The sequence below is a fragment of the Trachurus japonicus genome, chromosome 11 (assembly GCF_045865225.1).
Source record: "Trachurus japonicus isolate A0001 chromosome 11, Traja_1.0".
NCBI classification, from domain to species: Eukaryota; Metazoa; Chordata; class Actinopteri; order Carangiformes; family Carangidae; genus Trachurus; species Trachurus japonicus.
In genome coordinates this window covers 9,355,568-9,378,746 of record NC_140917.1, presented here as the reverse complement: position 1 = coordinate 9,378,746, position 23,179 = coordinate 9,355,568, and the positions used below count along the sequence as shown (strand labels likewise).

Sequence of the window (23,179 nt, the reverse complement as noted above, 5' to 3'; positions counted from 1 at the left end):
TTTTTTTTAGGGGCAAATGCGAGGCTAAAATTATTTAAGACTTGAACACAATAATTCAACAAATTTAAGACATTTTAAGGCCTAAAATTTAGATTTTCAAATTTTAGACTTTTTAAGACCCCGCGGATACCCTGTATATTTCATATAAAGTTTAATAGAGAAAAATATTGAAAATTGTGGGAATGTAATGACTAACATCGAAGTAAGAACCAGTCAGGGAGGAAACAGAAGAAAGGAGGGAGTAAAAAGTAAGGGAGTAAAGAAGGACAGAAGAGAGGGAAATAAGGAGTAGAGGTGAAGGAAAGACATGAATGAGTGGATGTTGGGTTCGTTAGCTGAGTTTGAGGCCGAGACAGAGAGCCAGCTCGTTCTTCTGGATCTTTCCATCTCCGTTGATGTCGCAGTGACCCATCAGAGCTTTCCTGAACTTGTCCAGGTCTGTCCCACTGATGCTGGGCTGCAGGAGGGTTTAAAGATAAGTGGTCAATACCTGCTCTTAAAGAAAGTGATATTCCAGCTGTAGCCCAAGCCTCATTTCAAACAAAGAACCAGTGCCATTAAAACTAAGGTTGCTGTTGATGTAATGCATGAAGACCTTTAATGTGAAGATTGATAAAGGAGGAAGTGTTTCACCTTCACCAGCTCCATCATGTCTTTGACAAATCCATCCACCTCCGGACCCTCCAATTCACCTGTCTGACTCTACACACACACACACACACACACACACACACACACACACACAACAGTAAGGACTTTATCCATAACATGATCAGAAAACAAGAACAAAACGTATTGAATTCAGTAAACTGGAGGAACACCTCATTAAAAGCAGCTGAATTCACACTTACAACATCATAGTGAGCAAATATCTTCTCAAAGTCTCTCTTCCTATCCTCCTGGCTGCAGGCCTGACACCGAACACATCAGATAATTTAAACAACACATGTTAAGAAGAGCACAAAGTATTAATATGTTAATGGGAACATTTAAAGTGATGTTTAATGCTGCTGTTTTTTTTTTTTTTTTTGCTTGTTTCCAGTTTATTCTCACCTTCCTGGTTTTTATTAGTTGTAGTTTATTGCTGCTTTGTTGCAGATAATAATAGTGTTTATATCTTTAGGTGTTTATTCTTCTGCTTTTTTTTTTTTTTTTTGCTGCTGCTTCTTCTTTCTCCGCTCAATATGTTTGTTTTTCTTCCTCTTGATTTTTGTTTTATCTTTGTGTCTTTTTCATGTCATTTCATTCTTCATAAACTCACCTTTTCTTCTCTGTCTCTATATTTTTAATAACTTTTAAATCAGATCCTTTCCGCCTCTGCTCTTCAACTTCAACAAACGACTCTCTCTGTGTCTTTGTCTTTTCCATTTCTACCACTTTTTGTACCTGAACGCACAATCATCACCGCCTCACCTGTTGTCTTCTGCGCCTCCTCCAGGACGTGGACACCATCTATCTCACTCAGGACACCAGGGAGCTCAACCTGCAGGACTTTATTCACCTGGAAAACAGGTACGTTCACTAAACAACATCCTGGATTCATCACTAATCCAGTGTGTGTGTGTGAGACTTTGACTTTCAAGATTTTTATCAAATGTGTGGTTCTATTTAAAGTTTTGTACCCACATTTTATTTATTTATTATAAGATGTTATCTTATTATTACTCTGAAGAACATAATATATCTTTATCCATGTAGGGATTTGGTGGCGATCATCGCAGCTCTGGAGTACAACCAGTGGTTCACCAAACTCTCCGCCAAAGACTACAAACTGGTAACTTGTTTATAATCAAATAAATAAATAAATAAAAAACAACAGTAGAGACCAGATTTGAACATTTTTGTGCCCTTGTGGGACAAAGTGATCTTTTTCCATTTCTTGTATTAACATACAGTAAGTTGCTTGGAAAAACAGTTAAAGGGATACTTCACCCAAAATTGATAATTCACCAATCATCTACTCACCGTCATGCCAAGGAAGGGTTTGGAGAACTTTATGAGTCATCAAAACTCTTTAGGAGTTCCAGGGGGGGTCCGGCTGGCGACGGATTTTCATATAATGGCGGCGGATAGTGCTCACTTTTGAATCGTCCAAAACACACACTATGAAACATCCAGATACCTCCATACTGCTCGTCTGTACTGACCCAAGTGTCCTGAAGCCGCCAAATGAAAATTTTGTTCGTAAAAAAATAATGTGATCTCTGTTTTTAGCCTTGTTGTAGCAGTAGCTCCCAGTGGCTCTGTTGATGTTTAGATTTGCTGAGAGATGTTCGTTTGTCATTGTAAACCATTGGATGTATGATATAAACACGGAAGAACATCTCACAGCAAATCTCACGCAGCCGCTGGGAGCTACTGCTACAACAAGGCTAAAAACAGAGATCAAATTATTTTTTTCCGAACAACATTTTCATGTGGCGGCTTCAGGACACTTGGGTCAGTACAGACGAGCAGTATGGAGGTATCTGGATGTTTCATAGTGTGTGTTTTGGACGATTCAAAAGTGAACTCTATCCGCCGCCATTATATGAAAATCCGTCGCCAGCCGGACCCCCCCTGGAACTCCAAAAGCGTTTTGATGACTCATAAAGTTCTCCAAACCCTTCCTTGGCATGACGATGAGTAGATGATTGGTGAATTATCGATTTTTGGATGAAGTATTCCTTTAACTCTGTGCGTGTTTGTCGTCGTCCAGTCAACAGATGTGTGCGACCAGATCCTCAGGGTGGTGGCTCGGTCCGGCCGGCTGGAGGAGCTGGTGCTGGACAACGCTGGACTGAAGAGGTCAGAGGTCAAATCCATGTAGTGTGCTGCTCATCTGACTCTGTTCAATAAGATAAATTAATGTTGAGTGTGTGTTTATGTGTGTGTTTGTGTGTGTGTGTGATCTCTGCTCTTTCTCTCTTCTTCAGCGACTTTGCTCAGAAACTGGCCGGCGCTCTGTCACAGAACCCCGCCTCCACGCTACACACACTCAACCTGAGCAACAACTCGCTGGAGGACAAAGGTTAAAAACACACTCACACACACTCAAACACACTGTTTTTATTGTGTAGACAAGGTTTGGCAAACGTTGGTTATCTGAGACTTTCTTGTGGACTTTAGATTAATTGATTTATTGATAGTTTTCCTCCTCTACAGCGGAGTGCAGAGTTCTCATCACATCCTGTGTTTACTACAGTCAGACATCGTTTTCCCTCTGTTGTCTGGTTTAGTGGTGAAGAATCTGCAGTGGTGTAACTGTAAAACATGTCTCTCTGAAACAGCTGTTAGTCAGACAGATGTTCTCAGCTGGGGTCATGCGTCCTCTGGTGGCCATGTTGGAAACCTGCAGCTCATCGCAGTATCTACATGTAATATCGTTCACTGATTGGCTGATCCTTTTTCTGCAGGTGCTGCTGCTCTCAGCGCTCAACTGGCCAAACTGCCCATGGGCCTGAAGCAGCTGAACCTCAGCAGGACGTCCATGTCTCCTAAAGGTGAACACACACACACACACACAGACCAGGGTATCCGCGGGGTCTTGAAAAGTATTAAAAGGTGATAAATCAATTTTGGGAAAATTAAGACCCTTAAAAAGTATTGAAAAGTCTTTTCACGACTTTATAAGGTCTTAATATTTTGAAGGTATTTTTTTCTGAATCAGCTGAATTAGCTAGAGTCCTAAAAAACCTTGTGAAAGTGTGTGAATTTATTAGTTTTATTAAAAAACAAAGATGAACCGGTACATAGAAAACTAGGCTATTGTGGGTGCGTTCGTAAATTGTTTGTAAATTGATCAGATTTGCCTTTGATTTATTGTCCCAGCCTATTTTGAATTCTGTTGTATCATAGTGGTCTACAGTCTTTATCACAAACTAAACCTGTTAAGTTAAAAGTGTCACTGATGTAAATGGTTACAGCTTGAAGTGGTGGTGAGGTATTAAAAAATATTGATAAGGTCTTGAAAAAGTCTTAAAAAGGTATTAAAATTAACTTCAAGATTCCTGTATATACCCTGCAGACAGACACATTATCATCATCATCGTTGTCCTGAATGTAGTTTTTCCTGAGAGTGTGTTTGTCGTCTTTCTTCAGGCGTGAACAGCCTCTGTCAGGCTCTCTGTGCCAACCCGGCCGTCGCCTCCGCCCTCACACACCTCGACCTGTCGGGGAACTCGCTCAGAGGCGACGACCTACCGGTACGAAGCAGCTCTGCAGTTTAGTAAAGGGGACTTACAGTATTATGCTCTTTTCAGGGGCTTTTAATATGATGATAACTCCATATACTCCACATAACTATTGCATACAAGCTGTGTGCTCCTCCACTCTGTCTCTTTCCTGCTCCGAAACGCTCGGATTCAGCACTTGGCACTTCCACGTCCTCTCTAGTACAAGTATCCAACATTTTAAACATGTTTATAAGTCTAAAAGGCTGGAAAAGCACGATAGGTCCCCTTTAAATCCTAAACTAGAGACAGACAGTGATGGAGCCTCTTGTTTTCTTTTACTTACAGAACCTGCACAGCTTCCTGAGTCACTCAAACTGTCTGGAGACTCTGGATCTGTCCAACAGTGACTGCTCTCTGGAGCAGGTAAAAGCAGCTCACACACACACACACACACACACACACACACACACCAACACACACACACACACACTGTTATACGACTTAAAGGGGATAGTTCAACATTTTGGCAAATTGGCCCATTGCCATAATCCCTATAGTTTTAGCAGTAGGTCTGTTACCTTTATTTGTCGGTGCAAGCTGTTTTTAGAACAGCGGAGCAGAGCCGCGAGCTGCTCAGAGCTACGCTACGGAGGCTCATGGGATTTCTTGGTTTCCCTCATCAAACTCATCAAATACACAATCCAACAACTCCAAAACGCTCTGGTGGACAAGTTGTGACCTGCACATTCACCACGCTATGAGATAATAACAGAATGTTGCCAGACAGAGTTGTTTTAGAGGTAAATGCAGAGACTGCTTGATGAAAAACTGTCCCTGACAGGAACGTGCATCAGCGGTTTTGCATGAATTTACCTCTAAAACAACTCATAACATTGTCTCCTAACATTACATTATTATCTCGTAGCGTGGTGAATGCGCAGGTCACAACTTGTCCACCAGAGCATTTTGGAGTTGTTGGATTGTGTATTTGATGAGTTTGATGAGGGAAACCAAGAAATCCCATTAGCCTCCGTAGCGTAGCTCTGAGCAGCTCACGGCTCTGCTCTGCCGTTCTAAAAATAGCTTGCACCGACAATCAAAGGTAACGAACCTACTGCTATGACTATAGGGATTATGGCAATGGGCCAATTTGCCAAAATGTTGAACTATCCCCTTAAAGGGCTGAATCAAAGAGTAAAATAAAATTAAACAAAGACAAAACAATCTTTATGTAATCTCTTCTCTCTTGCTAAAATTGAGTGTTATATTTTCCAGGTTTGTTCGTCTCTGCTCAGAGGATCTCTGAAGCATCTTTCTGTCCTCAACATGTCCAAGACCGTCTTCTCTCACAGGCAAGATGTTAAACTTACACTTTACTGCCGGCAAATAGATAAATATTGATATTTATTGAGCACTTTTCCAAACCTACATTACAAAATGCCTCACACAAGACAGCATTTGCAGATTAGAGGGATTAAAAGAGCAGAATAAAAGCATAGATTCAGATTCAACGCTGCTTTTTTGTCTTTATTTCTCATGTTCATACATACAGTCAGTTAAATGTCGTCTGTGCTCTGTCTCTGCTCACACTCACACAGGAAGTGTAAAGAAATCCCTCCGTCCTTCAAGCAGTTCTTCAGCTCCGCTCAGGCGCTGAGCTCCGTCAGTCTGTCAGGAACCAGGCTGCCGCTGGAGGCTCTGAAGTAAGGAAACATCCACCGAGATCTGAGCTTTAACATCGCAGTAAAACATAATTGAGTTTTCCAGCAGATGACACTGAATCATCTCAGAGAGAAGAGAGTCTGTGTGATTGATTGCCAACTATCTATTATTTCTGCATCTGTTTTCTCTTTATAAGATTTTGATGAGCCAACAAACTCACAACAAACAATCCACAGTCGTTCTCTTTATGTTGGGTCAACTCTCAGTTTATGGGGTGAATCCATTAAAAAATAGGAAACACATAAATTTCCTTACTTGCAGCAGCTCGTCAAAATAAAAGACCTGACTCTTTTTCCACTTGAGTATTTAACAATATATTGAATATCAACCCTCAGACTGTCGCATGCATTTAATTAAAAGCTTATGCAGCTCAGTCTCTCAGTGTGTTTACAGTCAGAGGCTGAAGATTGTTGACACTGTAAAATATTTGTTGATAATTGATCTTTCTGTTTGTTATTAGTTGATGTTGATGTTGGTGTTTGTTCTCCTGCGTGCGTAGGGCGTTGTTGTTGGGTCTTGGCTGCAACCCAAACCTCAGCGATGTGTCTCTGGATCTCAGCTGCTGCGAGGTAAAACATGACACGATGATTAACCTCAACACACACAGACACACACAGTTCAAACACAACATAATAAATCTGTCTAAAGCGACAAAGATGAAGAGGGACTGCCTTCGTTTTTTTTTCTCTCAGCTGCGTTCAGGAGGCTCCCAGATCCTGGAAGGCTGCATCGCCGAGATCCCCAACATCTCCAGTCTGGACATTTCTGACAACAGTGAGGATGTTTTTTTGTTTTTTTTTGGACTTTTGGAGCATTAAAGATGAAGTTGTACTGACCTATTAATGACTCTTCTTGAATTCGTCAGGTCTGGACATGGATCTCACCACTCTGCTGGTCTGGTTGGCCAAGAACCGATCCATCCGACACCTGTCGCTGGGCAAGAACTTCAACAACATCAAATCCAAGTGAGTGAAAAAAACATCAGCTAATATTCAGATAAAATTCTTAATGAAGGATTAAATACATTTTACATTTATAGGGATAGTTCAACATTTTGGCAAATTGGCCCATTGCCATAATCCCTATAGTCATAGCTGGTGGACAAGTTGTGACCTGCACATTCACCACGCTATGAGATAATAACAGAACGTTACCAGACAGAGTTGTTTTAGAGGTAAATTCATGCAAAACCGCTGATGCGCGTTCCTGTCGTCGTCAGTTTTTCAGCAAGCAGTCTCTGCATTTGCCTAGAAAACAACTCTGTCTCGTAACGTTCTGTTATTTTCTCATAGTGTGGTGAATGTGCAGGTCACAACTTGTCCACGAGAGCGTTTTGGAGTTGTTGGATTGTGTATTTGATGAGTTTAATGAGAGAGCGTAGCTCTGAGCAGCTCGCGACTCTGCTCCACTGTTCTAAAAATCACTTGCACCGACAATTAAAGGTAACAAACCTACTTCTAAAACTATAGGGATTATGGCAATGGTCCAATTTGCCAAAATGTTAAACTATCCCTTTAACATTTTACCTGTGTCCTAATGTCTCTGCAGGAATGTGGCTCCAGTCCTGGACAACCTGGTCCACATGATCCAAGAGGAGGATTCAGTGAGTGAAATGTTTCAGCTTCTCATTTTTGTGTTTATCTCCTGAATTTCAAGCTCTTCCTCCTTGTTTTACCTTTTTTTTTTTTTTTGAACCACTCTCTCTTTCTGCAGCCACTGATCTCGCTCTCCCTGGCCGATTCCAAGCTGAAAGCCGACCTCTCCATCGTCCTCAACGCTCTGGGCAGCAACACCTCCCTGACCAAACTGGACATCAGTGGGAACTCCATGGGAGACATGGGCGCCAAGATGCTGGCCAAAGCCCTGCAGATCAACACCAAACTCAGGTGAGAGAGAAAAAAATTACCTTTTTTTTCTATTACACAAACTGTAAATGCTCAATGTTATGTACTATAAACATGCTGTAATAAAAGCATATGTTAATTAAAACAAATCTTTAAAAGACTCTTAAATCATCAGTATCTGAATGGAAACAAATATTTGTACTCTGTATCACAGAAATTAGAGAAATGTCTAAAAGAATTGTTATTGTTCAGAATCACGACTCAATTTAGAACTTTAAACTCTTTAAAAAAAAGTATGAATGTAATAGTAGTTAAAAAGTACTTGGTTTCATATGGTCACTATGAAATTGAATGATTTTTTTGGGCAGGTAGCGATTATTTGGCACACATGAGAAAAAAGACTTAATTTTGATTTAATTTAATTCAAAAGTTGTTTCCTTCTCTTGTGTGTGTGTGTGTGTGTTCAGGACAGTGGTGTGGGACAGAAACAACATCAGCCCTCAGGGTCTACAGGACGTTGCTGCTGCTCTCGAGAAGTGAGTATTAAATCATCACTTTTTAAGTCCTGATGGTTTTAACTGGTGTGTTAAAGCAAATCAAACGTTAAAAGTCTGTATTTTCCACTTCTCTGGTGTTAAATGTAAAGTGTTGATCTGCTTAAGAAGCAAAGAAAAACATCTTGTGTAGTTTTCTCCTCTCTCAGCTTCTCTCTGGAGCTCTAGTAACAACTGGTTGGTTTCAGCCAATCAGAAGAGAGGAGGCTCTGAGCCTCTCTTCTGATTGGCTGACACTCACAAAATATCAACACCTGCTTCAACACCTTCTAAATCTGTCTCCACATCAGGAACTACACCATTCGCTTCATGCCCGTTCCCATCATGGACGCCGCTCAGGCTCTGAAGGCGAACCCAGAGAAGACAGAGGACGCCTTACTGAAGGTTACTAACAAATTAATGTATATGCTTGATGTTTTGTAGAGACCGTTAAAGAATCTCCGTTGTGCTGAGTTTGTGTTGTTTCATGCTGCAGATGGAGCAGTATCTGCTGAGGAACCACGAGACGCGTAAATACCTGCAGGAGCAGGCGTACAGGCTGCAGCAGGGAATCGTCACCACCACCACACAACAGGCAGGAGCAGCAGCAACACACGTTGTCACGCAACCTGGAAAATGACTGACCAAATTTCCAGTCATAGAAAACACGTTATATTTCAACATTTTGGCAAATTGGCCCATTGGCATCATGACGGCATCAAAGTGTTCAACAGGATTTTAACTGATATGTTCAATAAAACAAGTCAAAATCCTTTTTACTTATACTTAAAGGGATAGTTCAACATTTTGGCAAATTGGCCCATTGTCATAATCCCTATAGTCATGGGAGTAGGTTTGTTACCTTTCATTGTCGGTGCAAGCTGTTTTTAGAACAGCGGAGCAGAGCCGTGAGCTTCTCAGAGCTACGCTACGGAGGCTCATGGGATTTTTTGGTTTCCCTCATCAAACTCATCAAATACACAATCCAACAACTCAAAAACGCTCCGGTGGACAAGTTGTGACCTGCACATTCACCACGCTATGAGATGATAACAGAACGTTACTGCTTGCCGAAGAACTGCCTCCGACGGGAACGTGCATCAGTGGTTTTGCATAAAACAACTCTGTCTGGTAACGTTCTGTTATAATCTCATAGCGTGGTGAATGTGCAGGTCACAACTTGTCCACCAGAGCGTTGTGGAGTTGTTGGGTTGTGTATTTGATGAGTTTGATGAGGAAAACCAAGAAATCCCATGAGCCTCCATAGCGTAGCTCTGAGCAGCTCGCGGCTCTGCTCCGTCCTTCTAAAAATAGCTTGCACCGACAATTAAAGGCAACGAACCTACTGCTAAATCTATAGGGATTATGGCAATGGGCCAATTTGCCAAAATGTTGAACTATCCCTTTAAATGGGAGGAAAAAAATGATTTCAAGAAAAGAGTGGGAACCTTGATTATCCTCAGTTATCATTGAAACACCAACCACTGACCTCTCTCTCTCTCTCTCTCTCTCTCTGTTTTTTTTTTTTTTCTTTTACTGTAGATGATGGACATGATGTGCGTGAAGGTGCAGGATCACCTGAACTCTCTGAGGTTCACAGAGACCAGCTCGGTGCAGGAGGACATGAAGGTGGCCGAGAACCTCATGAAGGACGCCAGGAACTCCAAGACGGTACAGATAGTCCTCTTAAACTTTGTCTCTGTTCCTCTCAAACGGAGGAAAAAAAAAAATGTCGTGAGAGTCGCATATGGTGAACACACGAGGGTTACGGTGTTAATGAGTAGCTTTAGCTCTGTAGTTAGCCTCAGTTAGCTGTCATTATACAACAGTAAATGAGCTGTTTGTGGCTCACGAGGAGCTCGGAGCGACGTGTTGTTCCTGTCTGTGGTGACGTCACAGTGCAACATCAAAGGGATTTGAACCTGTGATCAGCAGCGACGGTTAATGAGTTGCAGCTTCTTCTCTGTTTTAACAGTTTGTGGTTAAAAGTTTGAAAATTAAAGCAGAAGTTGAAGAGTTTCCATGTCATTGTTGTCATTCTCCTTCTCCTCCTCCTCCTCCTCCTCTTCTTACTTGTCCTCATCCTCTTTCTCCTCCTCCTTCTCCTCCTCCTCTTCCTCCTACTCCTCTTCCTCCTCTTCCTCATCCTTCTCTTCTTCCTCTTCCTCCTTTTCCTCCTCTTCCTCCTCCTCTTCTTCCTCCTCTTTCTCCTTCTCCCCCTCCTCCCCCTCCTCTTCCTCCTCCTTCTCTTCCTCTTCTTCTTCCTCCTCCTCCTCCTCCTCTTCTTACTTGTCCTCATCCTCTTCCTTCTTTTCCTCCTCTTCCTTCTCCTTCTCCTCCTCTTCCTCCTCTTCCTCCTTCTCCCCCTCCTCTTCTTCCTCCTCCTTCTCCTCTTCCTCTTCTTCTTCCTCCTCCTCTTCCTCCTTCTCACCCTCCTCCTCTTCTTCTTACTTGTCCTCATCCTCTTCCTCCTTTTCCTCCTCTTCCTCCTTCTCCTCTTCCTTCTCCTCTTCCTGCTTTTCCTCCTCTTCCTCTTCTTCCTCCTCCTCCTCTTCTTACTTGTCCTCATCCTCTTCCTCCTTTTCCTCTTCCTCCTACTCCTCTTCCTCCTTTTCCTCTTCTTACTTGTCCTCATCCTCTTCCTCCTTTTCGTCCTCTTCCTCCTCCTCCTTCTCCTCTTCCTCCTTTTCGTCCTCTTCCTCCTCCTCCTCCTCTTCTTACTTGTCCTCATCAAGGGGGTAGATCGGACTACACGCAGGCGTAGCTCACAGTCGGCCATATGAGGACGGGCAACTGTCTCTGACTCTGGCTGCAGTTACAGTGCAGTAGATAGGTGATCCAGTCATCTGCACTAAAAAAACGATTCATAACTCTGTGAAAAATAAATCAGTATGTAGCTATTACTTTAACTATTTGCATAATGTCACTATAATGTTACTTTTACAAAAAAAAAATACATTATTAAAATTATCCGTGATTCTAAATATGCTGCATCATAACTGCATAAACGTTCATAAAAATCAAACCGTTTTGAAATCGGACAAAAACTGAGCAAGTTATGGTCATTATAGCAGAACATGCACCATAGGCTTAATGCTCTGAGGGAGAGAGTTGCCCGTCCCAAGATGGCCGCCGTACTGGCTACGCTTTGTCATTGGGAAACAGCTGCGGGTGAGTCATCTAGTTCTTATATATATCTATGGTCCTCATCCTCTTCCTCCTTTTCGTCCTCTTCCTCCTCCTCCTTCTCCTCTTCCTCCTTTTCGTCCTCTTCCTCCTCCTCCTTCTCCTCTTCCTCCTTTTCGTCCTCTTCCTCCTTCTCCTCCTCTTCCTATTCTTCCTCCTCCTCCTCTTCTTACTTGTCCTTCTCCTCCTCCACTTCCTCCTTCTCATCCTTCTCACAGTGCAACATCAAAGGGATTTTATTTTAACCTGTGATCAGCTTCTTCTCTGCAGTTTCTGGTTAAAAGTTTGAATTTAAAGCCGAAGTTGAAGAGTTTCCGTGTCGTTGTTATTAAATTGACAAGTCAACATCCTCCCTCCTCCCTCCTCCCTCCCTCCCTCTCTTCCTCCCTCCCTCCCTCCTTCCAGCTGCTCCCCAACCTGTTCCACCCGCGGAGCGCCGGGAGCCGGGGAGCGTGCGTCGGAGCGATCCAGGACAAGCTGGAGTCGATGGCCGGGGAGGTTGCCAGGGTGATGGAGGAGCAGCTGCAGGTGCCGAACTCAAACAGGACGGAGTTAAAACAGTGTGAGGGTTACACCAACTCCTCCTCCTCATCATCATCATTCTCCTCCTTCTCCTTCTGCTCTTCCTCCTCTTCTTCCTTTTCCTCCTCCTCCTCTTTTTCTTCCCCCTCATCTTCCTCCTTCTTCTTCTCCTCCTTTTCCTCTTCCTCTTCCTCCTCCTTCACCTCCCCTTCCTCCTCCTTTTCTTCCTCCTCCTCCTCCTCTTCCTTTTATTCCTCCTTTTCCTCTTCCTCCTTCTTCTCCTCCTTTTCTTCCTTCTCCTCCTTTTCCTCTTCCTCCTTCTTCTCCTCCTTTTCTTCCTCCTCTTCCTCCTCCTCTTTTTCTTCCCCCTCATCTTCCTTCTCCTCCTTTTTTTCCTCCTCATCTTCCTCCTTCTTCTTCTCTTCCTCCTCCTACTCCTTCTCTACCTCCTCTTGCTCCTCCTCCCCTCTTCCTCCTCCTCCTTTTCTTCCTCCTTCTCCTCCTCCTCTTCCTCCTCCTCCTCTTTTTCTTCCTCCTCATCTTCCTCCTTTTATCCCTCCTCCTCCTCCTTCTCCTCCTCCCCGTCTTCCTCCTCCTTTTCCTTCTTCTCCTCTTCCTCCTTTTCCTGTTCGTCTTCCTCCCCCTCCTCCTCCTCCTCCTCCCCTCTCAGGCGATGCTGGTGTCCATGGTGGACGCGGCTGAGGGCCTCTGCCCCCACGTGATGAAGAGGAGCAGCCTTCGTCAGGAGCTGCTGAGGGCCGGCTCGGGGAGGATGACGATTCCCCGCAGCTTCGTCACCACGACGCTGCTGGAGCAGTCGGGGGTCGACATCATCAACAAGATCAGGTCTGGTTCCAGGGTATCCGCGGGTCCTTAAAAAGTCTTAAATTCATGTATCTAAAATTAAGGCCTTAAAAAGTATTAAATTTATTAGAAAATTCTAAGATGGTCTTAAATATATAATATATAATACACAGCATCATTAAATATGTATGCACTTAAACTTTATATGAAATAACAGGGTATCCGCGGGGTCTTAAAAAGTCTAAAATTTGAAAATCTAAATTTTAGGCCTTAAAATGTCTTAAATTTGTTGAATTATTGTGTTCAAGTCTTAAATAATTTTAGTCTCGCATTTGCCCCTAAAAAAAAATACATGTGTGAACTGGGAAAATCACAAAAAAGAAAGAGCACAACCTGCGATTGGTCAAAAACTACAAATCCCACAATTCTCTGGGCTCAACAATAACAGTAGTTAGTGTAAGTAAGGGAGAGTGGAGCTGTCGGTGAAAAGAGGAAACAACGCCACGTCTGGTCCTGTTCTATGTTGTTCGTTCACACCGTCACCGTTTATTCGTTACGTCCGCGGTGTAAAAGGCCGTAACGCAAAGACGCGATTAGGCGCGAGACGCGATTAGGCGCGAGACGCGGTAGACGCGACTTTTTTTTTTTGCGACGCAATACACGCGATTCTTTTGGGGCGACGGGACCTTCGCGTCTTCGTCTATTTCATCGTGTTTGGTGGGAAGACCCACAAGGGGCTTCCCACCAAACACGAGGAACGCTTTTTTTTCGCTCGAGTTCTGACGCGCGACCAAACGCGAGATACGCGATTTAACGCTCGTTTTGACTCGTGACCATTTTGTGTAAATTCGCGTCTTCACGAGCCCGCCCATTTTCACTACAACAACAACATTTCTGCTCTCATCGACCATGGTTGAGGTCACAACGCTGCTGTAGCTGCTCTGGAAGTCCGAGACTCGTCTGAGGCCAATCGCCGCCGTCGTTTCTGGAGTTCCGGGCTGATGAGCTACAGAGACTTTAGAGTCAAAGAGGAGCAGTGCGTCGCTGTGTCGGACTGTTTGGATTTAATGAAGAAGCTGCACAGAGTCAGGTGAGCAGAAGCTGCCCCACCTCCCCTCACCGTGGAGCTGCTGCTGTCTCACAGCCACCACCGACCCCTAGAATAAAACAACACTAAGCCGTGGATGAAATGCCGACGGCCAAAACAGCCGCCACCAGGTCACTGACTGAAGAGTTTTAAAGTAGGCACATGAACGCAGCTCAGACCGGCCCGGTGCCTCAGCACGGTGTCCTCCCGTATTTTACCTGGGTCGCTACGGAGTTTGATATGGAAAAAAACAAAAACCGCCAGGCGCACGTCGCGGTGGAACTGAGAACAGCTGAGTTTTCCGCTCCTACAGCTGAACATCTGATCTGTGGTGAAGACGTACAGAGACCTGCCACAGTGTCACGGTGCATTAATATAAACTTCAACCTCAGAGCTCTGTCCTCAGACTGTCCTGACTGTCCCTGAACACCACACAGAGACAACATGGAGCTTTATCATGATAATTAGTACATACTTAGTAACAAGCCTGTAAGTTCATTTCATCTCAGTCAGTGGGCCTTTGTGGTAAAAGAAAGTGAACAGGTTGATGGAAATAGGCAGGATTAGGAATGAATAACTGATGATTATCTAATTTATGGACAGTTTGAAACAGAACTTTGTTTCCTTATTTATAGTTTTTTTCTCACACATTTTATTTTATTTATTTGTTTATTTCGGGCATGTCAAATTTAAATCATCATCATCACACTTCATCTTGGTTCAAGTAATACAATACACATGGCCGAAAGGGAAAACGGGAGAAGCAAAATCTTATCTAGTCCCGCCCCCATTACCCACAGAATAAAATCTTTATCGTATTCTTTTCTTTTCTTTTGCTTTTTACATTTTGACATAACATTCTTTTACTTATGACATTAAATTGATTTTAAAGATGAATGATCATATACTTCATTAAAAATCAATATATCCAGTAAACTGTGATCCAACTTTTTAAATTTTCTTGTTTTTCTTTCTTCTTTCTAGTGAAGTGAAGCTCAGCATGGCGTCGTTTCTGTCCGACCGCATCGTGGATGAGATCCTGGAGTCTCTGTCCAGGTCACAACACACTCTGGTGAGTCTCCTCTCCGTCTGTCTGTCTGTATATCTCATCTTTTTATTCTGTCTTTCAATCCATTCATCCCTCCCTCCCTCCTTCCCTCTCCTCCAGTCCGACCACCTGACCAGGAAGGGTCAACCGCTGCTGCGTCCGGAGCCTCCGATGGAGGCGGAGGTCCTGGATGAGACGGTCCTCCAACCAGAGAACCAGGACCATGAGCAGAAACAAATCCAGGAGCGAGACCAGCAGCACGGACTGGAGGACATCTGCATGGTGAGAGAGTGATGAATTTAAGGTATTTAGAGAAGACAGAAGTAAAAACAACAACATAAAACCTGTTGTTTTCTGTTTTCAGATGACTAAATCCAAGAGGAAGAGTATTCTGGTCCGGATGCTGCGTCCCGTCTCCGTGGCGTTTGGTGAGTGATGCAGAAAATCCTCTGAAATTAAACACAATCCCCTTTGTTAGTCTTTCAAGTACTTTGTCACTGCCCTTCATATTTCCTGGTCACATTATTATAATAATGAAAGTCAGCTCTGGATTGGAGCTCTAATCCCCAAATTTTCTACAGTTTTTTAGATAGATAGATAGATAGATAGATAGATAGATAGATAGATAGATAGATAGATAGATAGGCTAAATACTACATAATTTGAGTACAATACATAATTTAAAAATGATATAATACTAATGCAAAAGGGCCGAAACATAATTTTAAAATTTTAAAATGAGGTGTGTTGTTTTATCAACTTTATGTCTCTTATCTAAAGAGACATTGACAGTGTTTTTGTTTAGTAACATCTTCAGACAAAACTCCTTTTCTTATACATCAAAGCATCTGTTGTTTATTTAAAACTCATTTAGTAATATTATCTATGACTCTTCTTTCATGTCTTTGTAAATAAACACACACATTATCTCTTTTTATTCGACTGCTTAGTTAAAGAACATGTTAAAAAAATGACTTTCAGCTTGTTTGGAGATGATCAAATGTAAAAAGATCCACTCAGAGGCGCCACTAACTAACCGTTCATCATGGTTTTGCTTCCGTCTGTAACAGAGATGGAGTTCGACCTGGACAAAGCTCTGGAGGAGGTTCCCATCCACGTGGATGACCCCCCTCCTCCTCCCCCTCCTCCCTCACAGTCATCGGACAGGATGTCGGTCTACCAGGGAGACCTCCCCCCTCCCCCGCCCGCCACCGCCCCCCCACCACACACAGACTCTGTGTGTCTGGGCGAGCTGCCGTCTGTGGAGCACGTGACGCTGGAGCATCGAACCAAACATCGACCCAAACCAAAGAAGAGGACGAAACCCAGTCGACCTCATGTAGGTGTCATCAGTCATAAGCATGTATTCACATTTTATAATAAGAGTTAATTAGAAGAGCTAATAAAAAGTGATTTATTTTTTAATAAAAAATAATGTTTTTCATATTCAACCCTTTAAAGATTGATTTTCTGTTTATCTTTTCCAAAACTCATTACTTGAAAATAGAAAAAAAAAAATCTTTGGCACTGATCTGTTAGTGAAATCTCAAGAATCAATCAATTGACCATTGATTAAAACATTATTGATGACCAAGGTGAAATAGTTCTTTTACTTCTGTAAAAGTAAATACCTACAATGTAAGTCACTCTAATTTTTTGTGCTTTTATTTTCTTGCCACCATCGACCTCTCAGCGGGAAGCAGCCAGCAGCTCGGTGCCACAAGAGCCGGAGCAGAACAGCAACATGGGAAAACTGGACGAGGGTCTGGACGACTTTTTCTCCAAGAAAGTCACCAAACTCGGCTTCAAGTGAGATTTTCCAATGTTTTTGTTACTTTAAAGCAGAAGTAAGCGGAATGTTTGTGTTAATATAAGTCTTAAATAGTTATATCTTCCGACGGCAATCACTTATATAGAGTGTTTGGTCTGAAACACGGGTCTGTCAGTCACTCTGCTCTGCTGTAAGCCGAGGAGAAAACTTTCCTTGTATCCTACAACCTTTATCCAATGAGGAGAGAGAACAGCATAGAGGGGCGGTCCTCTCTGTGTGTGCAGCCAAGGGATGTGCTGACAGGAAGTTAGCCAAAACGACCGGATCGCTTACTTCTGCTTTAAAGAACTACTTAAAGCAGATATCAGTGGAATGTTTTTGTTAATATAAGTCCTAAATAGTCCTATTTTCCGTCAGCAATCACTTACATGAAGTATTTCAGCCTAAACACGAGTCTCTCCGTCACTCTGCTCTGCTGTAACCCGAGGAGAAAATTTTCCTTGTGGGATACAAGTGTTATCCAATGAGGGGAGAGAACGGCATGAAGGGCTGTGTGTGCAGCCAAGGGATGCGCGTGAATGTGGTGACGTAGCACGAGGACCAATTGATGCCTGACAAGGGCGGGGGCTGCTAACTCATGGTGCGTTCAAGGAAACTCGTACTTTGTGTTTTTCCTTCCTGTGAAGTCATACCAGTTCGATCTGGTACGAGTTCACGGGTCGGAAGTTACGAGTGGCCGTTATAGGGAACTTTCACAGACAACAGGACGGTAAAAACACGAGCTACGGGTTACCTGGAACGCTACCAAGTCGTAGTTGTGACTTGAAGCTGTAACTTACGGTTTCAAAAGCCTGCCTTGAACACAGCATTAGCCGAAACGGCCGTGCCGATGATATCTGCTTTAAAGTGTTGCTATGGCCACGTGGATAACGTTAGCATCAAATTCCCGTGTGTACTTTTCTAATTCAAATTTTTTTTTTATCTCCGTCAGACTTCCCTCCGTCCGAGGTCAACCGTCCAGCTCGCAGGAATCGGCAGATAAGAAACGCGAGTCCAGGAAGAGCGGTTTCTTCAACCTCATCAAATCCCGGACGTCGCGCTCGGAGAAGAGCCACGGAGCCGCCGCCATCACCCCACCTCAGCCCGCCTCCTCCATCACCCCCGCACCCGCTACGCCCGTCAGCCCCGTGACCGAGGAGGTGACGCCGACATCGACACCGACGCCGACGCCCCTGCGGCCACCGACGCCACCCGCGAAACCCGCCGCAGCCGTGTTCGAGTCCCATCAGGAGCTCCACAGGGCTCCGTCCTCGAACCACACGGACTCTGAGGTGGAGTCTGGTCCGACCGCCGCCGCTGCTGCTGCTGCTGCAGAGGAGGAGAAGGAGAAGAAGGAGGAGCAGCAGCAGCAGCAGGAGGAGGTGGTGGAGAAGAAGGAGCATCCACACATACCCCGACATATTGGGGTTCCTGTGATGGGAATGGACCTGATGGCGGAGATGAGGGCGAGGATGGCTGTGAAGAAGGTGGGTGGAGTCGATAGATAATATATTAATAGAGCTTTAAAAAAACAGTATTAGAGGTTCTGCTTTTGAGTTTGAAGCAGAATAAATACAGTCACAGTTTCTCTCTGTCTCTGTTTTCAGTCTGAGTCGTTGACCGACAAGACGGACGGTGACAAAGGTGAGTTTATTCAACATCCTGTCACATGTGTTTGATTTAACAGCCACAAGAAGGTTGAATGTTGCGGTTTCATTATCATCATTGCCATAATCCCTATAGTCATAGCAGTAGGTTCGTTACCTTTAATTGTCGGTGCAAGCTATTTTTAGAACGGCGGAGCAGAGCCGCGAGCTGCTCAGAGCTACGCTACGGAGGCTCATGGGATTTCTTGGTTTCCCTCATCAAACTCATCAAATACACAATCCAACAACTCCAAAACGCTCTGGTGAACAAGTTGTGACATGCACATTCACCACGCTATGAGATAATAACAGAACATTACCAGACAGAGTTGTTTTCAAGGTAAATTCATGCAAAACCACTGATACGTGTTGCCTTCAGGGGCAGTTTTTCATCAAGCAGTCTCTGCATTTACCTCTAAAACGGCTCCGTCTCATAATGTTACATTATTATCTCATAGCGTGGTGAATGTGCAGGTCACAACTTGACCACCAGAGCGTTTTGGAGTTGTTGGATTGTGTATTTAATGAGTTTGATAAGGGAAACCAAGAAATCCCATGAGCCTCCGTAGCGTAGCTCTGAGCAGCTCGCGGCTCTGCTCCGTAGTTCTAAAAAATAGCTTGCACCGACAATTAAAAGTAACGAACCTACTGCTAAAACTATAGGGATTATGGCAATGGGCCAATTTGCCAAAATGTTGAACTATCCCTCTCAATTCATCACTGTATTGTGTTGTGTTGAAGACTTTGACCCCTAACGACTGGAGATATCTGCACTATTACTACACACAGTACTGACGCTCATTAATCAAACACAAAGTTAAATCAGACCTGTTGTCCCTGCAGATGCTGATGAGGCCAAACCAGAGCCAGTTCCCAGGTCCAAACCCCCCAGCGTCACCCCCAAACCACCTCCACCTCAGGCCGCCAAACCACAGGGGCTTCACACCGCTGGCCACACCAGTCCAACCAGTCCAACCAGTTCAACCAGTCCGACCAGTCCCAGAACGAGCAGCTCCTCCATTCATGGTAGGTGGACCAGGAGATCACATTGTTCTTTATTATCGCCTTAGATTTGTTCTCAGAGTCGTTTCATTGGTTCTTTTATTGATCTGTGGTTCTCAGACGACTCTGCTGAGGCTCCGTCTGGCAGCTCCCCCTCTAAAGGACCACTTCCTGCTCCTCGCCTCAAGAGGGCGCCATCGGAGCAGGAGCGAGAGAGCACCAGCAGCAGCTCTGCAGGACCCCTGTCTCCATCACTGGACGGTTGGTGGTGCACAACACAAATCAGTTCATATTAGGCATTTTAGGGATTTGTTGCAGTATAAATAGTTATGTTACAAGATTAAACAAAATAAAAAACCTAATTTCATGAGAATAAACTATAGAAAGGTTTTAAATATTAACTAAATTTGTATTGCAGGGTTCCTACACATTTGAAATTTCAAAATTCCAGACTTTTTCCAGACTTCCCAGTAAAAAAAAATCTAATAATTTTGTGACATTTGAGTAAATAGATGTGTATCATGTAAATACATCATGCAATTAAACATTTGTTTTCATTATTCTGAATTTGTATGCCATTATTTCACCAAATAATTTCCAGGAGATTGTAGCTAGGTACAACAGCAAAATAATTAACCCAAATTACGTCAGATAAGACCAAACCCAGATAAGTATTAAGATAAATACATTTCCATAGTACAATAGTTTCCATTTTCCATACTTTTCCATACCTGGAAATGTATGAAATCAAATTCCATACTTTGGATATTAGATATGTTAAATATGTATTTAATTCACTCCTGAATTGGAGTAACCCATAATAATGATGAATGGTCCTATAATGTAGTTCCTAGTTTAAACTTGTTATAACTGATCTTATTAGAGGGCATTCAGAAGATAAACAGTGATGTAAAATAATATTTACACTGATTATTTATTCTTTAATCCTCCCCTTAGAGATTAAACTTTAACTTAATTTGTAGCATAGTTTGTCGTTTTTGGATCAAAGTCTTGGCTTTGCATTTCTTCATTTTATTTTTGAGGACAACAGTTCTGTAATATATTTGTTCTCTCTCTTTTCTGTTTGCATTAAATAAACTATTTTAAAATAATTCAGTTTTTTAAAATTCAGCATAGAATGAAAAGAGAGAGGAACAATACACTGAAAAATAGAAACCACTGAGACGACAGCCAGCAGTGGCTTCTGGGTAATATCCCCTCCTCCTATATGCTCTCTCTCTCTCAGTGATGAAGGTTTTCTGCCTGTGAGCCGCAGCATCGCTGACAGTGTAACACAGAGTTTAACAGGCGACAGCTTGTTTAATGAACGCTTTCAGAGCCGCGTTTGACGCCTCCACACACAGGACATCTGAAGCCAAGCACATGCATCCAGTCCCAGCCTGTACTTGACATGTCCAAGTGTCAGAGTGTGTGTGTGTGTGTGTGTGTGTGTGTGTGTGTGTGTGTGTGTGTGTGTGTGTGTGTGTGTGTGTGTGTGTGTGTGTGTGTGTGTGTGTGTGTGTGTGTGTGTGTGTGTGTGTGTGTGTGTGTGTGTGTGTGTGTGTGCTGTTTAACACTCGACTTGTGTAATTAACACTCACAGGAAGTCCGTGTTTTTCCTTAAAACAGCTTCTGTGTAATCAAAAAGTCGTCTGCTGTGATGCAGGAAGATGTTGTTTTAAAAACAAAAAATCACCCAACACAAAAGGCACATTTTGCACATCTGTGTTGGACATGAGACATAAATAATGAACATTAAAATTTTTTTTTTTTTAAAACAGGATACAGGATTTATTTTTGTTTTCTGTCCATTCAGTAAGGAAGAGGAGAAATCTGTCTTTCTTTTAAGATGTATTTTGTTGGATTAAAGGTCCGATATTGTATAAATAAATGCAGATGTTTGTGTTAAAGCTCCATACAGTATAAAGGTAGATGCCCATATTAATACTGTGAAAGTATCAAAGCCTCAGTCCACAGAGAAATGCACACAGCCTGTATTCAGAAACTGAGCCTTAAAACCAGCCGTCAGGACTTCCTGTCACGTTGTGATGTGACAACAAAGCAGTGACCAAGCCCCGCCCACCTGGACCTACCATATAACACTTGATCCAGATGTGAAAACGACACTGAGATGGTTTTTGGTTCTTTAAACTACAGATATGTATTCTGATGGATCAAATAAAAAAAGAGGAAAACAGTAAAACATGGAACCTTTAAACCCTTTACGTAATATATTTACATGATTTTTTTTTCTGTTTTTTCTTCATCCCAGTTCCAGATGTTTCCAGTGACACAGAACAGAGAGTTTGATGGTTGTTGGTTTAAACTAAGTTCATGTGACACATCAGGTTTCTCATGTGTCTTTTTTATTTCCTACAGTTGACTTTTCTGGAGACGGTGGAGATGCATTTGAGGCACCAGGTTCGACGTCTGGTGGCGGCGGCGGCGGCGGCAGACAGTGGTCGTCTCTGAAGAGCTCAGCCAGTCCACCGACAGCCGAGGAGGACGAGCGGGAACGCACCAGGTCCCTCCCTGCTCATGGTTCGTCTGTTTTCTAAGACTGTTTTGAAATTTTAGGTTTTTACTAGCCTGACAAGCCAGACTATTGTTGTGGAAATTTGTTAGGCAAGAACTGAAATAAAGATGTTGAGATCGACTGTCTTTTAAGGGTTTTATTCTTTGCAAAGAAGGTTCTCAGTCGAACAGAGTGCAACGCAGTCTGCAAGGAATGGAACAAAAAATACATTGAGCAGGGGAGTTTTGTGGAATCTGTGACACCCCCCACAAGTGAACTTTATCAAGCTGAAACAGATTACAATGTACACCAAGGTCAGCAACAGGAGTCAAATCCGAGAATCAGGCGATGTTACGTGAGAACATGCACAACGTGTGTCTCTGTATTGTATCAAACAGAGAGCACAAAACAGTAGAAAGGAATAAACAAGTACACACTGAAAATTACCATTACACTCCTCCCTTTTGATCATAAATTGATCACAAAATGTATGAACATCATTTCACATAAAACATCAGACTTAAAAATTCACTGAATGATTTAATCTAAGTCATCACACTTGTGAAATGAGAAAAGCTTTGGCTGTTTTTGTGGAACATAGGCATTCCTAGGTTATCAAGCAAGCTGGGAGGAGGAAACTAAAATAGGTTATCTACATATTGGATACTTCGTCCTCGTCATCTGATGAAGTGTCAGTGTCAAACAAGTCAGGAAAAATGTCAGATTTATTAGAAGTCAGTAATGTCCGGCGTTCAGATTGCAAGGCAATCATTTGTGTGGTAAATGTGATATGGGTTTTCAATAGATCCAATCATGATCTAAATGTTGTACTGCTCGAGACTTTCGTGTGTGAGTGGGTGTAGGTGTAGTAGCATACCAGGTCAGTGGAAGAAGAATAATCAGAACAATCATTGTTACCAGGCACATGGTCTCTCTGAAGCCACAGAGTCTTTTGCGTTGAGGTTGATGCCATGGTCTGTGTTGCGTAGATTCCATCGCTGTTTGTCGTGAGATGTGTGTTCTCTGGAATGTGTATGTGTGTTTGTGAATTCACCGGAGCAGTGTAGAGCGGCGCTTGGCTCACACTCTATACTGTGTTGGTCAACGCAGCCTCACTTTGTGTGAGTGAATGTCTTTCTACTGGATAGCTGTTTGCCAGCTGTAGCCAGTTAGTCTTGCTGGTCAGGTGTGTGTTGCTCTGGTGGAGATGGGATCTTCTTGCAGTGGCTGGCGTGTACCCACGTTGCCCTTTCGGCGATCTTGACCGCTGTGTGGGTTACAAGGAGAACCTGGAATGGACCATTCC

At 43.1% G+C, this 23,179-nt stretch overlaps 2 protein-coding genes across 3 annotated transcripts in view; one reads left to right on the top strand and one right to left on the bottom strand.

Moving 5' to 3' along the window:
* Nucleotides 1–331: 331 nt before the first annotated feature.
* Nucleotides 332–23,179, bottom strand: part of LOC146978197 (secretagogin-like) — a 56,639-nt gene continuing 33,791 nt past the window's right edge. For both annotated transcript variants that reach the window (XM_085790904.1, XM_085790905.1), the window contains exon 11: nucleotides 332–457. In XM_085790904.1, the coding sequence (XP_085647030.1) occupies nucleotides 332–457 (126 nt within the window). The remainder of the gene's footprint in view (nucleotides 458–23,179) is intronic.
* On the top strand, nucleotides 1,400–21,916 carry LOC146978199 (F-actin-uncapping protein LRRC16A-like; the record flags this gene model as incomplete). The annotated part of the gene is made up of 30 exons (XM_085790479.1): nucleotides 1,400–1,512; nucleotides 1,699–1,774; nucleotides 2,699–2,787; nucleotides 2,916–3,010; nucleotides 3,396–3,482; nucleotides 4,081–4,184; nucleotides 4,500–4,577; nucleotides 5,430–5,506; nucleotides 5,753–5,857; nucleotides 6,376–6,445; nucleotides 6,569–6,650; nucleotides 6,742–6,841; nucleotides 7,425–7,479; nucleotides 7,590–7,762; nucleotides 8,188–8,256; nucleotides 8,565–8,658; nucleotides 8,750–8,848; nucleotides 9,796–9,924; nucleotides 11,845–11,967; nucleotides 12,632–12,807; nucleotides 14,837–14,924; nucleotides 15,021–15,182; nucleotides 15,265–15,328; nucleotides 15,971–16,239; nucleotides 16,594–16,709; nucleotides 17,663–18,197; nucleotides 18,318–18,354; nucleotides 19,200–19,382; nucleotides 19,479–19,619; nucleotides 21,738–21,916. Coding segments are annotated over 30 exons (3,768 nt in total), but the record flags the coding sequence as incomplete, so codon positions are not given.